The sequence below is a fragment of the Piliocolobus tephrosceles genome, chromosome 1, assembly GCF_002776525.5.
Source record: "Piliocolobus tephrosceles isolate RC106 chromosome 1, ASM277652v3, whole genome shotgun sequence".
Taxonomy (NCBI): domain Eukaryota; kingdom Metazoa; phylum Chordata; class Mammalia; order Primates; family Cercopithecidae; genus Piliocolobus; species Piliocolobus tephrosceles.
In genome coordinates this window covers 165,708,762-165,725,977 of record NC_045434.1, presented here as the reverse complement: position 1 = coordinate 165,725,977, position 17,216 = coordinate 165,708,762, and the positions used below count along the sequence as shown (strand labels likewise).

The 17,216-nt window shown below is 41.5% G+C and overlaps 1 protein-coding gene across 1 annotated transcript in view; it reads right to left on the bottom strand.

Moving 5' to 3' along the window:
- LOC113224792 overlaps nt 1-3,003 on the bottom strand; it is a 67,847-nt gene extending 64,844 nt beyond the window's left edge. The window contains exon 1 of the mRNA XM_031935872.1: nt 2,671-3,003. Within this exon, the coding sequence (XP_031791732.1) occupies nt 2,671-3,003 (333 nt within the window). The remainder of the gene's footprint in view (nt 1-2,670) is intronic.
- Nucleotides 3,004-17,216: the final 14,213 nt, after the last annotated feature.

The window sequence follows — 17,216 nt, the reverse complement described above, 5'->3', positions numbered from 1 at the left end:
CAAAAACAAACAAAAAACAACAACAACAAAACAGGCATGCTAACTAAGTTTAAGCACGCCCCATGCCTCCAATGCAGGCTTTCTGATCCAGCTTTGCCCCTTCAGTTCTTATTCTGCAAACCTAAAAAGTTGCTGTACCATGTGGCTTCTCTAAAAGACCCCAAGAGCCAAAAGCAACTCACATTTTGGTCTCTTGGGGATAATGTGATCCAGATTCCCTGATGCCATGCTGCACAGGAGAAAGCGAAGGGTATAGAAAATCGCCACATTGGCAGCAGGGAGACCGTGGTTCTGATCCCTGCCCAGCTATTCACACAAGAGTCATTTACACAGGTAGTTTATCATCCAGGAGGTGAAGGAGATTTAAACATGCAACTGGACCAGGACTCAGGCTATCTGTAAAAGATTTGAAAGATACCAAGAGAAGGGGGGCTTTGATTGCTTCTCCATCCAAGGTGGGGGCTGAGCTAGACAGAGTGGAAAGAATCCAGGTCTAGTCTTCAATGCGAGGTCCACCACTTTCTCACTGTGTCCTTGGGCAAGTCACTGAACATCTCTGAGTCTCCGTTTCCTCATCTGAATACAGGGGTCCAAATTTCTACATTGAAATCGCTTTTCCTCACTTGCCTGTTTTATGATCTTAAAATTATTAACTGCCCTCTCTGGGCCTCCCTTCTTTCCTTACCTCCTTATCAGCACTGTGGCAGAGGAGGAAAGGGTATGGGCTCTGGGGCGTGATTTGCAGTGTGATCTTCAGTCAGTTACTTCTCTGTCTCAGTTTTCTCCTTTCTAAAATAGTGGTTACCTCATGGAGTTCTTACAAAGACTAAAAGAGAGGAAAGTATTATCAAGTACTTGGCCCATTGTTAAGTGCTACACAAGTGTGAACTCGCTTACATTGTATGTGTGACTACTGAGTTAAGAAATACCACAGATTAAAGGGTAAAGCACCTGGGTTCCAGTTCCAGTTTTGTCACTTGCTTGCTTTGTGATCTTAAATAATTACTTAGCCTCTCTGGGTCTCCATTTATGTCTTCAGTAAAATGAAAGGGTGGGAGCTTCCTAAGGGCCTTCTAGTTCTTGTATTCTGTGTACCAGAATTGTGTACAGAGATTCTGATGCAGAATCCGCTTTGAACCTGCTGCTCCCTGGATCTGATATGTCTAGCAGTGCTTGTGGAAAACCTACTCCCTTCTCATCCTCTGGCCAGGTTAAGTTTAACTTCCTATGGGAATATTTCCCTGAGTCACTCAAAAACAAACAGGCCGGGCGCCTCCCAGCACTTTGGGAGGCCAAGGAGGGTGCATCGCCTGAGGTCAGGAGTTCAAGACCAGCTTGCCAACATTGTGAAACCCTGTCTATACTAAAAATACAAAAATTAGCTGGGTGTGGTGGCACATGCCTGTAATCCCAGCTACTTGGGAGGCTGAGGTAGGAGAATCACTTGAACCCGGAAGGTGGAGGTTGCAGTGAGCCGAGATCTCACCACCGCACTCCAGCCTGGAAGACAGAGCAAGACTTCATCTCAAAACAAACAAACAGGCTTGGCACAGGTGGCTCACTCCTGTAATCCTAGCACTTTGGGAGGCCAAGGCAGATGGATCATCTGAGGTCAGGAGTTCAAGACCAGCCTGGCCAACATGGTGAAACCTAGTCTCTACTAAAAATACAAAAATTAGCTGGGCATGGTGGCGTGTGCCTGTAATCCTAGCTACTCAGGAGGCTGAGGCAGGAGCATCATTTGAACCCGGGAGGCAGAGGTTGCAGTGAGCCAAGATGGCACCACTGCAGTCCAGCCTGAGCAAGACTCCTCAAAAACAAACAAACAAACAAACACACTCCATTGGCTTCTTCCTGTGCTTCGAGCATTTACCTGGATACCACTCTTCTGAATTTGACTTATCATTTCATTAGTTCACCTCGTTCTTTCCCTGCTCACCAAGCTGGGTACCCCTTGAGGGCCTGGTCGGTCTCGAGTAACAAAGTGCCTGGGCTTTGAAGGAATATCCGAGCTTCAAGAAAGCTCTGTCCCATACTATCTGGATGATGTTCTAAGTCTCAATTACCTCATCTACAAAATGGAGACAGTAATATCTACAACACAGGGTCGTGAGGATGAAGTGCTCGAATATCCACTGCTGGCAGAGGACACTTAGATGCAGTCACGTGAAAGGACTGGACGTCACCTTTCTCTTCGGAAATGTCCCCAGGGTGTGGCACAAAGGAAGCACGAAATACAGTGTTAGTGGGCTGCATGTTCTGTGGTAAGCAGTTTGGAAAACCCCCAACTCCCCATCCGCCAGGCCACAAGGAGTTAATGTTCAACACCCTTCTGACCCGGTTTCTTTCCAAACCAGGCCTGCTGAAGCCGAGAGCAGCTCCCATTGGGCCCGTGCCTGCCCCGCCTCCCGCCGGGGAGGTCTTCCGAGCCCAGCGCTCCTCCAGTTTCTTTTGCTCTCCCCAGAAGAATTTAAAAAGCCAAACAAAACCCTTTTGCTGTGATCTCACCCCAAACAAACGCACGGCTCCCAGACAAACACACAGCTACAAAAGCAGCCCGCATTTGCATTCTAAACCGTCCCGGCCTGGGATGAAAAGCAGAGAATGAAGTCAAAGCGGCCCGCAGAACAATGAGCCCCTCCCGGCAGCCGTCGCCCCGGCCACCCTCACCTTGCAGGCTGAATCCCGGGCCCCAGACGCGGGACGTCCGGAGCAGCCCCAGCCGCGGAGGAATAGCCGGGGCGCGTCCACCTCCGAGGCCCTCCGAGCCTCGCCGGGCTCGGTGGACAGGCCCCGCCCGAGCGCGCGAGCTTCCAATCTCTGCTTTCTCTCCTCCGGGGTGAAAAGACCGCCCCGACCCGCAGACCCGGCAGAGCCCCGGCGGGAGGGCCCCAGGCCAAAACTAGGAGGAAACTGACCAAGTGGGCCGCGGCGGCCAGGAAAGAAACCACGTGCGCTGATGTCCTCTGAAACGCAGGGAGATGTTCCACCCACGAAAACCATTTGAGGGCTGCTAAAGAAAGGAGTCAGGGGTCAGAAAGGGCTCTTGGAGGGGAAGGGAAATATATGAAATGAAAAATATGTGTATATATGTGTGTATACAAGTCTATGTGTGTATACATACGTATGTGTATATACAGATTTTATATGTGTAGTATGTATGAGACCAGGTTAAGTTTAACTTCCTCTGGGAATATGTGTGTGTATATATGCATATAATATATAACATATAATAACATATATAACATATATTATGTAACATGTAATTTCAGCGTATATGTAAAAATGCTTAAATCTACAAAATAAAAGTCAACACTCCAGCCGCAGCATTCGACAGTCCCTAGGACACAACAATCCGTTGATCCTACCCGCCTTTCCACTGCCCCCCCCACCACTCATCCCTATGCCAACGGCTTCTCTCTTCCTCAGCACAAAGTCCATGCTCCGTCATTTTAATTATTCGGTCTAAACTCCTTGCCACTCGAACTCATAGGTGTACGCACCTGCCAAACACCAAGCAGGTTAAATTCAACTCTTGTCCACCCTCACCTGCGTCTGCCGGGCAAGGTACACCTTGCTGACTATTCCCAATAAATTCTTGACACCAACCCCTAATGGGTGGTTAATGCTGACTTACATCCCTACTATATTTTCTTAGTGGATTCTCTTCCGCTCTTCTAAACAAATATTTTACATTTTCTCTTTTCTCAGCTCCCCGCTCTGCTCCCCCATCCTTCCTCACTGCTGCTAACCTTGTTGCTATTTTATTGAGGAAATAGACGCAATCAGGTCAGAACTTCTGCAAGCTTTCCCCCAGGCAACCACCTGATTTGTAGCGTGACTTGCCCGGTGGCCATCCTGTCTGCCCTCTGACCTGTGATTTCGCATGAAAGCAGTCTTGCCCTGCCACATAGGCCGAAACTCCACCTGCATTCCACGCCCAAGCCCTTCTTCACAGCTCTGAAAACCCTCCCAGAGCTCTTCTCTCCTGCACCATCACTTTTCCTCTGTCTGGATCATTCTTCTCAGCTCACAGACACTATCATTTCTACCATTTTAAAAACAAAAGCCAACCAAAAACAAGAGTCTCTTTTGGCTCCCTTTCTTCCTCCAGCTACTTACCCATTTCTCAGCCCCCATTTACAGGACAGCTCTTCAAGAATTGCCTATGCTAAGGGGCTTCAAACTTTTATGGTTCACCTGCCTGCAGAAGAGAATTTTGAAAAATTGTGTACTCTGGCCGGGCACGGTGGCTCACGCCTGTGATCCCAGCACTATGGAAGGCCAAGAAGGGCGGATCACGAGGTCAGGGGTTCGAGACTAGCCTGGCCAACATGGTGAAACCCCATCTCTACTAAAAATACAAAAATCATCTGGGCGTGGTGGCAGGCACCTGTAATCCCAGCTACCGGGGAGGCTGAGGCAGGAGAATTGCTTGAACCTGAGAGGCGAAGGTTGCAGTGAGCCGAGATTGCACCACTGCATTCCTGCCTGGGCGACAGAGCAAGGCTGTCTCTCAGGGGAAAAAGGAAAGAAAAAAGAAAAATTGTGTACTTTAATACACATTTGTAAGTTGTATCTAAAACTGTTCAATATAAATTTACATATAAGATCCAGGTGCAGCTAAATCATCAGCCATGCACTATGAATTTTACCATCATTATTATTATTATTAAGCTTAGTAAAATACCCACAACGTAAAATTTACCATCGTAACCATTTTTAAGTGTACAGTTGGGTAGTGTTAAGCATAGTCACATTGTTGTGCAACCAATCTCTGGGATTTTTTATCTTGCAAAATTCAAACACTAATCCCCATTAAATTACAACTTTCCATTCCCTCTTTTCCCCAGCCCTTGGCAGCAACCATTCTACTTTCTGTTTATATGAGTTTGACTGCTCTGGATATCTCATATAAGGAAAATCATGTAGTATTTGTCTTTTTGGTGACTGGCTTAATTTACTAAACATAATGTTGTCAAAGTTCATCCATGGAGTAACATGTGTCAAAATGTATATCGTTTTTGTGGCTGAATGATACTCTGTTATATGTAGACACCAAGTCTGAATTTTATTTCACTCTGAAATGAGGTTTTTGTTTATTCAACAAATAGTTCCTGAGTACCTACTGTGTTTGTGTATATACATCTCTGGATGGACAATGCAACCCCGAAAGATAAAAAGCTCACAATCTAGCAAAGATTTAAAAGGAGACTCACTCTCCTATCCCATCTTTTAATTCATCACACAAGCCCGTGGATCAGAATATCAAGTTTGCTCCTTAATCCCAAATCCCAGTGTTCCAATTTAGAACCCCGAGACTATCTAGTTCCAGACTCCATGAATGCAAGCACATCTTGAGATCCTTCCCTGCACCAACTCACTCCCTCATACCGGCTCCCTTATAAGGGCTACATATATGTCTGATCTCTTGTGAGATGTAAAGCTCTTTGCAAATAAGAAACAACTGCGACTTTGTTCTGTATCATCAGTCTTTAACAAGGTACTTGGCACCTAGAAATGCTCAATAATTGTTTTTTAATGTTTACTCCTAAAGCTGGATTCATTTGTTTAAAATTATTCAAATAATTCAAACTTCAAATTTAAAATAATCCCAAAATTATTTCTTGCTTACTATGTGTCAGGCCCTGTTCCAGGAGACAGAACTAAAGCAAAGAACAAAACAAGCTTGATCCATACTCTTATCACACATTCTAGTTGGGGGTTAGAAGAACCAATAGGAAGTAAAATAATAAGAGAAATATCAGAAGGAGAAATTATTAGAATAGGGTGCTAGAGTCACAGGGGCTTGGGTTCATCCTGCTTTATACAGGGAAGATCAGGAAAGTCTTCCCTGCAGAAGTGTTTGTTGAGCAGAGATATGAATGACAAGAAGGAATGAAGGAAGGGAAGGTCACAGGGAAGGTCTAGGCAGAAGACACAGAGTGTGCAGAGGCCCTGAGGCAGGAAGATCATATTGAAGCAGGTAAAAGTTATGGTTTTCTTAGTTTGGAGATGTGGCAACAAAGTCTAGGAGAGAGACAGTGATTTGTTCACCTCTCACCGAAGGGGTAGCTAGATTGGGAATTGAGTATAATCAGAAGGCAGTTATCATAGTTAAGGGGTCTGCAGATATTTAACAAAGCAGTTCAATCCTCTGAGCTACAGAAAAGAAATAGCCTGTCTGAACTTGATCCAAACTAAACCCACTCTTCTCATTTTACACCCCCATACTGGGCCATCTGTTTCATCCACCTCTCAAGGCTTATCTCCCCCTACCATCTCTGAGTTGTTGACTCCAAACAGCCTATCTCCCTCCCAGATGTCTGCTGTGAGCTGGAAGTTCCAGCTCCAAACTGGAATGCAAGCATTATTCTCTTTTGTACATTGCAGTGTGTCCAAATGCAACTCTGAATTTGTATTTGTCCGACACATGCTAGATGCTCAATACATATATTTGAATGAATACCTGAATAATGAACTTCAGACTTGTTTATCCAACTCTTTACCAGATTTGTCCACCTTAGGATCCCACATATCCAAAGTAGTAATGATCTCTTACCACTTTCTCCTCCAAATTACCCTTTCCCTGTTTGCCCTCTCTCTCTGAGATCAGTACAAACTCCACCAAGTCTAGGAGAGAGACAAGACAGAAACATGGGCAACATGTTTCATTTGTTCTTTTTTCACCTGTATCCAATAGTCTTCTCAATTCTAACTCTTTATATTTCTAGAATCCATATCTGGTTCTCCACACCTCCTGAGTATGCCTTGACTGAACATCTCATCACTTCTCCACTGAATTATTACAATAGTCATCTAATTTTTCATTTCTTTCTGTCTCTCCTATGTAAACCATTTTTCAACTATTCTGTATAACCAGGGTGATCACTTTAAAAAATATTTTATTAATTTGTAAAAGCTACACATTAATTCTAATATGAAAAATGCAGAAAAATTTTGAAAAAAAATAGAAATCACCAATAATTCCACTACACAGAAGTAACTACAGGTTTAAAAATTTTTTTGTACTGTTACTTCTAATAGTTTGGCTGTGCAAATAGATATTTCTTTTTCTTTCTTTCTCTCTTTTAAACCCAAACTGGATCATTGTATTGAAGCTTTGAAATTTTTGTTGACATTTTATTATGAATGCTTTCCTATATCCTTAAATGTTGTTGAATACATTTGAACTTTTTAAAATATTACATCAATTGACTGTATCATAATTCATTTAATCATTTCCCAATTAGTTAACATTTAGATTGTTTACAATTTCATTATTATAAAATGTTTCAATTCTTGTACACAATTTTTTTCTTAATCTCTGATTATTTCCTTATGATAAATTCCTAGAAGTAAAATTATTAGATCAAAGGTTCTTGGTAAATTTGCCAAGTTGCCTCAAAGTAACTTTTAAAAAATGCAAATCGAAACATGTTTTTCTCTTTTTAAAATCTCTAAACACAGTTTTCAGAAAATAATTCAGACTTCTTAGATAGATAGATACAATTCGTGATTTGTCCTCTGTTTACTCTGACTTCAGCTTCTACCACTTCTGCACATGAGCCCTTTACCTCAACTACCTCAAACTGCATAACAGCTCATGAATGTGTCAGACCTTTGGACGATGTTGTGTTCATTGTCTAGAACACCATGCTTCGTTTTCTTCATCTAGCCAATTTCTACTGTTGCTTCAAAATTTAACATTAAGCACTGTCTATATAAAATATATAATAAAATATCCTCCATTTTAATACTTGCAGTGAGTTAATTTCTATGCTAAAAAAATTCACTTTATTTAATCATCACCACCATTCTATGTAGGTATTATGTCCGATGTCCAACTGAAGAAGTGGCTGCTCAATTAGTGAACGGCTTATGTAGTTAAGTGGTAGAGAGGAGATTTAAAATCAAATTTATCTCACTCTAAGCCCATGCACTTTATTAGTGCAATTTGCTTCCTCTCTGATCTTCCTGTATTTTAGATTCATCTTATCTGGGTTTTTCATAACATCCTAGGCTTACCTTTGTCTTTCTTTTTGTCCATATGTCAGTCTTGCTGGTTAGACTGCAAATTTCTTAAGGGAAGGAACTATGCCTGATTCTCAATGTGGGACCCAGTGAACTTCTATTGAATGGATGATGAATGAATAACAAACACTGATTGTACTCTTATAACTCTGACCTTGGTTTTCCTTAATTTCCTTTGCCGTCACTGATGATGACTTCATGAGCTTGTCTTCTTGGAGGATCACCATTCATTTCCTCTGATGTCTTGATTCATATTGGGGTCTTCCAACTGAGCAGACATAACATCATGGTCATGAAACCCCTCTGCCAATAAAGGTGGTGGACCCCCAGACAGCATCCCATGAATCAAGCTGAAAGAGAGAGTGCCAGCAGTAAGTTTCCATTTGCCCACACATGCCAGAGAGTGAGACGAAAAACCCACAGAAATAGAAGGCAGAGACTTAATGGGTTAGTAAGAGACCCCTGTGTGCAGCAGGAACTGGCCTCAAAGGATTAAAGAGAAAATGAAAAGTGAAAACTGGGCACATACATTTTAATTGGATTTGAAGAGATCAGGTCTATGGGAACCATTGTCCACCAAGGCTGTCCATTTGTGTCAAAATTCATTCCACCCTGTCCTCCCAACACCCTGAACCCAAGAGCAGTGCGGTGTTTACGTAGATACAAATAATTCTGCACCCCCCACCTCCATAACAGGCACCTTCCATAGCAAGAGTTTCTGAATGAGAGCTGCTTGGACCACATATTCCATGGTTTGGCCACTAAAGTGGCAATTATCCTTTATTGCCCTTCTCCACTTTCACCACAAACATTGCATGCAGCATCTCCACAAATGCCACCTAATAGTTTGTGTCACCCACTCAGGAGAAGCAGAGTGAACATATGCGTAGACATGTATACTTACACACACACACAGACACACAAAGTTGCGTGGATATCTAATCATAATATATTTACAAGTGCATACACATATTCGCACATATAAACATAACACACACATACACTTCTGCATATAAACTAAAGGGGAGACTCTTCAGTCATCTATTCAATCAAAAAGTATTTAACAAGTACCTACTCTGTGCCAGCTACTATGTTCTAGCCTAAGGAAAAAATGAAGGAAAAGACATTGTCATTGACCAGAAATAAAGCCGCACACTTACAGCCATCTGATCAACAAAGTTGACAAAAATAAGCAATGGAGAAAGGACTCCTTATTCAATAAATGGTGCTGGGATAGCTGGTTAGCCATATGTAGAAGATTGAAACTGGACCCCTACCTTTCACCATACTCAAGATGCATTAAAGATTTAAATGTAAGACCCCGAACTATAAGAATTGTGGAAGAAAATCTAGGAAGCACCTTCTGGACATTGGCCTTAGGAAAGAATTGATGACTAAGTCTTCAAAAGCAATCATAACAAAAACAAAAATTGACAAGTAAGAGCTAATCAAACTATAGAATTGCTGCACAACAAAAAGAAATGATCAACAGAGTAAACAGACAATCCACAGAATAGGAGAAAGTATTCACCAATTATGCATCTGAAAAAGGCCTAATATTCAGAATCTATAAGGAACTTAAACAACTCGACAAACGAAAACCAAATAACCCCATTAAAAAATGGACAAGAGACGTAAACAGACACTTCTCAAAAGAAGACACACAAGTGACCAACAAATATATGAGAAAATGTTCAGCATCACTAATCATCAGAGAAATGTAAGTCAAAACCACAATGAGATAACCATCTCATACCAGTCAGAATGGTATTATTAAAAAGTCAAAAAAAAAAAAAAGTAACAGATATTGGCAATGTTGTGGAGAAAAAGGAGCACTTATACACTGTGGGTAGGAATGTAAATTAGTTCAGTCACTGTGGAAAGCAGTCTGGAGGTTTTTCAAAGAACTTAAAACAGAACTACTATTCAACCCAGCAATCCCAATACTGAGTATATATCCAAAAGAAAACATATCTTTCTACCAAAAAGACACATGCATTCATATGTTCATTGCAGCATTATTCACAATAGCAAAGACATGGAATGAACTCAGGTGCCCATCAATGGTGGACTGGATAAAGAAAATGTGATACATATACACCATGGAATAGTATGCAGCCATTTAAAAAATGGAATTATGTTCTTTGCAGCAACGTGGATGCAGCTGGAGGTCATTATCCTAAGTTACTAATGCAGGAACAGAAAACTAAATACCAGATCTTCTCACTGATATGTGGGAGCTAAACATTGAGTACTCGTGAACATAAGGATGGCAACAATAGACATTGTGGACAACTAGAGCAGGCAGGGATAGAAGAGGGCAAGATTTGAAAAACAAACTGTTGGGTACTCGGCTCATACCTGAGCAATGGGATCATTTGGACCTCAAACCTCAGCATCATGTAATATACCCAGGTAACAAACCTGCACAGGTACCCCCTGAATTTAAAATAAAAGTTAGGTGGCCGGGTGTGATGGCTCATGCCTGTAATCACAGCACTCTGGGAGGCTGAGGTGGGCGGATCACGAGGTCAGAAGTTCGAGAACAGCCTGGCCAACTTGGTGAAACTCCAATCTCTACTAAAAATACAAAACATTAGCTGGGCATGGTGGCACGCGCCTGTAATCCCAGCTACTCAGGTGGCTGAGGCAAGAGAATCGCTTAAACCCGGGAGGCAGAGGTTGCAGTGAGCCGAGATCGCGCCACTGCACTCCAACCTGGGCGATGGAGCAAGACTCCGAGACTCTGTCTCTAAATAAATAAATAAAAGTTGGGGGAAAAAAATCGTTGTCAATGCCCTCAAGGAGTTCACAGTCAATAGATGAGATAGATAGATAGATAGATAGATAGATAGATAGATAGATAGATAGATAGTCAATTACAGAGCAAGAAAGAAGTAGAAGGCCAGCAAAGTCACCCAATCTAACCTCAGGGCTCAGTTTTCTTGGTGAAGGTGGAGGTGGATCTGATCCTTGAAGAGGACTAAGAAGAAGTAAATACATATGCCAAAGCAAAGTGGTATGAGTTTGGGAAAACTGCAAGTAGTTCAGAATGGCTGGATTTTAGGGGACAAAAGGAAAGGAGGATGTATTGAAAGAAACAGTGGTAGAGAGATAGGCAAGTTCTAAATCATGAAAGGAATCTCATGCTGAAATTCCAAATCTTTTTTTTTTTGAGACAGTCTTGCTGTGTTGTCCAGGATGGAGTACCATGGCACAGTCTCCACTCACTGCAACCACCGCCTCCGGGGTTCAAGCAATTCTCCTGCCTTAGCCTCCTGAGTAGCTGGGATTACAGGCATGTGCCACACATGGCTAATTTTTGTACTTTTAGTACAAATGGGGTTTCACTATCTTGGCCAGACTGGTCTTGAACTCCTGACCTCAGGTCCACCTCTGCCTCCCAAAGTGCTGGGATCATAGGCAGGAGCCACAGTGCCTGGCCTGAAACTCCAAAGGTAATAACATGACTTCGCTAATCCAGAACTACCTTCTCTAGAAAAAAAGAAAAAAAAGAAAAAAGAAAAAAGAAAAAAAAAACAGAAACAAACATAGAAAAACAACTTTCTCTTCCCATTAATGTATGACCAGATCCAAAGAAGTTTCATACATCAGAAAGAAAAGAGGAGTAAAAAACCAAAGTGAGGCCGAGTGCAGATCATGCCTTGGGGGCAGATCACTTGAGGCTGAGAGTTCCAGACCAGCCTGGCCAACATGGTAAAACCCCATCTCTACTAAAAATAGAAAAATTAGCCAGGCATGGTGGGATGTGCCTGTAATCCCAGCTACTCAGGAGGCTGAGGCATGAGAATCTATGAACCTGGTAGGCAGAGGTTTCATTGAGCTCAGGTCACACCACTGCACTCCAGCCTGTGCTACAGAGCAAGACTCTTTCTCAAAACAACAACAACAAAAACAAAAACCTAAGTAATACCTGCAGGCTGAAGTTGAAGTTGGAGAAGTAGAGGGCAAATCATTCAGTGCTGTGTATCTATTTAAGCAGTTTGAACTATTTTTTGAAAGTTTTCTGCAAAGAGTTTTGAAAGAGAATGGCATGATTAGATTTGCCTAGCCCAGGGCCAAAGGAACCCCTGTGTCTCCTTCCTGACAGAAGCAAACACAAAACTGCTTTCTAGAGATCGGGCGATATGAGACTCGCAGAGAAAACACAAGCCCTGCTATAGATAAGCTCACAATAAAAAATTATAAGCCATACAAGTGCAACCTACTTAGTGTCAAAAATGAAAATGAAAGCCCAAAAAGATTTTTCTTATTCATCCTTATCAGACTGTTAAAATTTTAAAGTATAACAATAACTTTGTCATACTTTCAAATAGTCGAGAATGGAAGTCAATTGTCAATCTCAGATGCTGCTGCTAAAAGTATAAATTTGATACAACTGTTGTGAAGAGCACTTTGGCAAGATTTATTAAAGTTGAGAAGTATGTACTCTACCACGCAGTGATTCCATTTTTAAGTCCATTGAGACTAAAACTCTCTCTTACTTGGATAAGGAGAAAACATAGGATCTCTGTTACTTCATTGTTTGTAACAGTGAAATACTGGAAACAATCTAAATGTCCATCAATATTATAATGAATGAGTTATGGTTTATTCATTTATAATGACACCACAGAGTGGCTAAAATGAATCACACCAGATCTGTGTGCCATCACGTATACAGTGCAAAATACAACATGGAATGATCAGACTATATTGCAAAAATACATACTACTTTAATAATATTTACATGTATATGCATTTAAAACTCACAACTGGTTCTTTATATGGCATGTGGATGCATACATATTTTGGATCAAGTAAGAAAACCTGAATTTAAGAGACACATACCAAAATTCAGGATAATGGTTACCTTGGGGAGGGACTGTGTGGAATGGAGTGACTGGGCTTAAATGGCATCTTCATGGTTTATTTCCTAACAACAACATTTGATCAGAAAAATAGTGCCCAGTGCTAATTTGTTATAGCTGAGTGCTAGGCACAGTGGTCTCATGTTATTCTCTGTATTATAGTATATTTTCAAAATAAAACAAAATTTAAAAATAAGAATAAATTCCATGCTAAGCATTTTATTCCCTAAGCAAGTGAGTGATGTGGTTAGATTTGTGCTTTGGAAAGCTCCCCCAACCTCTGAGTGGAGGACGTCTCAGCAGAGGGTAAATGGAGGCAGGAAGACCCGGTAAGAAGGCTGTTTGCAATAGGCTAAGAAAGAGTTAATGGGTCTGGCACAGGTTAGTGGTCAGGGATGGATTTGAAAGCTATTTAAGAGGTAATGTTGCCAATATACTACCAGTCTCCTTTTTCTTTTGGTGTTTAAAAAAATTTTGTTTATACAAGCTTCCCTCATTTCTCCTTTTCAATGAAGTATGACCTACAAATAGACAAGTGCATAAATCACAAGTATGCAGCTTAACACATTTTCACACAGTGACCACCACCCAGATCGTGTCTTCTCCCAGTCAATGTATAACCCAAAAGGTAACCACAAATCAGAGTTCTATCACCATAGATTAGTTTTGCCTGTTTTAAACTTTATAAAAATGAGCCCATATAGTATGTATTGTTTTGTGCCTAGTTTCATTCATTCAATATTCTTTTTGTGCATTCACTCATATTGTTGTATGTATAAGAGTTTGTTGGGTTTTATTGCTAAATAGTATTCTTCATGTGAATATTTAATTCCATTATTTAATTGGCACTCAGATGTGGATGGGGACTTGGATTTGTTCCAGTTTGGGATAGTGTTGTCATGAGCACTGTTGCACATGTCTTGTTGCGCACACTTATTTCCTTCTGTTGGATATGTATTTTAGGAGTGAAATTTCTGGAGAATAGGGTATGTGTAGTAATGGCTTTAGTAGATACTGTGAAGGTTTTCCAGAGTGATAGTACAAATATACATGCCCACCAGCAGTGAATGAGAGTTCCAGTTGTTTCACATCTACTATCGGCTGTTTCTTGACTTCAGACAAGAATATCATAGATATGCAATGATATTTCATTGTAATTTTAATTTGCATTTCCTCAAGACTAAAAAGTTGAGCATGCTTTCATATGTTTATCTCCCACTTGTATATCCTGTCATGAAGTTTTAAAAATAGGTTGTCTCTCTTTTTCTTATTATTTACACAGTTTGGGAATCAAAACAATACCACCAAAGCCTCCCTGATACTAATATTTATCTCTGATAATTCACTCATTTACTGTCTTCTTTTAGAAGACCTGGAGAGGCTGAGGCGGGTGGATCACCTGAGGTCAGGAGTTTGAGATCAACCTGGTCAACATGGTGAAATCCTGTCTCTACTAAAATACAAAAAAATTAGCTGGGCGTGGTGGCACGTGCCTGTAATCCCAGCTACTAGGGAGGCTGAGCCAGGAGAATTGCTTGAACCTGGGAGATGGAGGTGGTAGTGAGCTGAGACTGCGCCACTGTACTCCAGCCTGGGCGACAGAGCGGGAATCTGTCTCAAAAAAATAAAAAAGCAGGAAGCCTGGATCAGCAGCATCCCACTCTATTGGTGCCAATTTACTGTATTAGCCCATTTTCATGCTGCTGATAAAGACCTACCTGAGACGGGGCAATTTACAAAAGAGGTTTACGGGACTTACAGTTCCACATGTCTGGGGAGGCCTCGTAATCACGGCAAAAGGTGAAAGGCACATCTCACATGGCAGCAGACAAGAGATGACGGCTTGTACAGGGAAACTCCCCTTTTTAAAACCATCTGATCTTGTGAGACGTATTCACTATCACAAGACTAGTGCAGGAAAGACCCGCCCCTATAATTCAATCACTTCCCACCGGCTTCCTCCCACAACACGTGGGAATTCAAGATGAGATTTGGGTGGGAACACAGCTAAACCATATCAGAGGGGTTTACGCAAAAACAAACCTGACATTTCTCGTCAGAGTCAGATGTTCTAGAAGGGATGCTTACACAGGGTAGGGAGCAGATCCAGATCTTTCTGATTCCTTCCATGTCACAACACTTCGTAAAGGCCCCTTCTCCCCATCACACTACTGGGATTATTTACTCATTATTTACTAGACCTACATTCTAGGCTCTAGGCTCATGAAAGTCCGTGCTCTTTTCATTCATTTTGTTGAGTCAGTGCTGTAACCAGACTTTAGCCCTAGGTGGGTCTCAGGGAAGCCCTCCTTAATAGCAGGTCCTCCTGCTGAGAGCTCTCATAGCTCCTCCCGCATTCTTTCTTCAGAACACTCATCCCAGTTCTTAATTCCATATTTGTAATTTGACTGGATTCCCCTTTAGACTATAAGCTCCTTGAAGCTGGCATCCCATTTTATTTACTCTTTTACTTCAGGTGTTTACCAGTGCCTGGTACACAGGAAGTGATTAATAAATATTAGTCAACGGATGACTGAAGTCATTTATATCAGAATCCCAGATCTATCCCATATTAGATGTGTGAACTAAAACAAGATTCTTAACAGCTTTATTTTCTCACTCAGTAAAATGGGGCTATTCATTGCTACCTTTTTATTTTGTATTGTTTTATTGATACATCATAGTTGTACACACGTTTGTAGTACATGTGATACTTTGATACATGTATGTGATATACAGTGATCAAATCAGGGGAATGGGGATATCCATCACCTAAGACATTGATCTTTTCTTTGTGTTGGAAACATTGCAATTCTTCTCTTCTAGTTATTTTGAAATATACAATAAATTATTGTTAACTGCAATTTATCTAATATACTAACCAATAGTAGAACTTATTCCTTCTATCAATTGTATTTTTTTACCTATCAACCAACTTCTCTTCATTTTCCCCCAATCATATCTACTTTAACAGTTGTTTTTGAAGATTTGAATGAAGCAGACTGCATGAAAATACCTGGGTCAGGATTTTGCACATAAACAGTTCTTTGGGAATACTTTACAATAAACGAATGAATGTATGAATTTACTCTAACTGGCAGGAATCTTATGCAGATTTCTAGCTGTTAAAGTTTTTTGTTTTTTTCCTTCTATCTCTACGTCAGAGAAAATGTAAGTCCTCATTAATTTCTAAGGACAGGGTCAATATTTTGCAATTCTCTATATCGCTGTGGCCTGTTTAATTGGATGGTTACCAAGAATCACATGACTATTTGACCTGGATGATGATTAATTGGTTCAAAATTGCCAGGAACTATTCAGTGCCAGGCAGAAATGCAGGATTTGCAGAGGGTAAGACTTGCTTCTGCCCCTGATAATCTGACAGTCTTGATACAGACCTTTATGCATGCAATTTTGGTACATTAAGCTAAGAGGTTACTGATGTCTACACCCAGCATGCTCTGAGCCAAGCCCCGGAGGAGTGTGGCTTGGGGGAAGCACACCTGAACAGAGTCTGCAGATTTAAGGGGCAAAGAGTGGGAGTATTTCTCAAACTTTATTGTGCATATGAATCACCTAGGGATCTTACCCAAAGGAAGATTCTGATTCTGTAGGTTGGGGTGGGACAAGGGTCTCCTAGGTCTGTATTTCTACCAAGCTCCCCAGGGATACAAATGTTGTTAGTCTGTGAACCACATTTAAAGAAGCAAGTCAAGGCCCACAGAATGCCATGAGCAAAGAGGTATAAAAACAGATCTTGCAAATCTCATCTTTACTGAGCAATACCCTAAGGCTCAGAGAGGTTAAGAAATGTGTCCAAAGTCACAACACATAGCTGGTAAGTGTCAGAGACAAGACTGCAACCTGGGCCTGAGTCCCCAGGTCCTAGTTTCCTTCTCCACATCATGCTGCTCCTCACAATAGCATGCAGCTCCATTGTTTCCTTAAGTCCACATGAAATGGGGCTATTTCTCAAGTTCCATTTGTCAAGTACTGTTGGAAGGTAAAATGGAAAGACTGGGGTACTAGGATCAGGAGGCTTGAGCTCTGGTCTCACCAGTCCCTCCACTCCCTGGGTGCCTTCCCTCTCCCATCCCCACAAACAAGAGTTGTTCTGTCCCTCTGCACATTGGTTCTTCAGATTTGAAGTAAAAATTTGGCCTCTGGCCTTAAGGATCTTCCTAGCTACATTTTGGGGCCCAAAGAAACATCACCACTTATAGAAAAATGCTGTGAAATTGCTGAGCTATTCCAGGGGCTGGAGGGGGCTGCATTGTCTAGCAGTAAAGAGCGGGCTGACCTTGGTGTCAA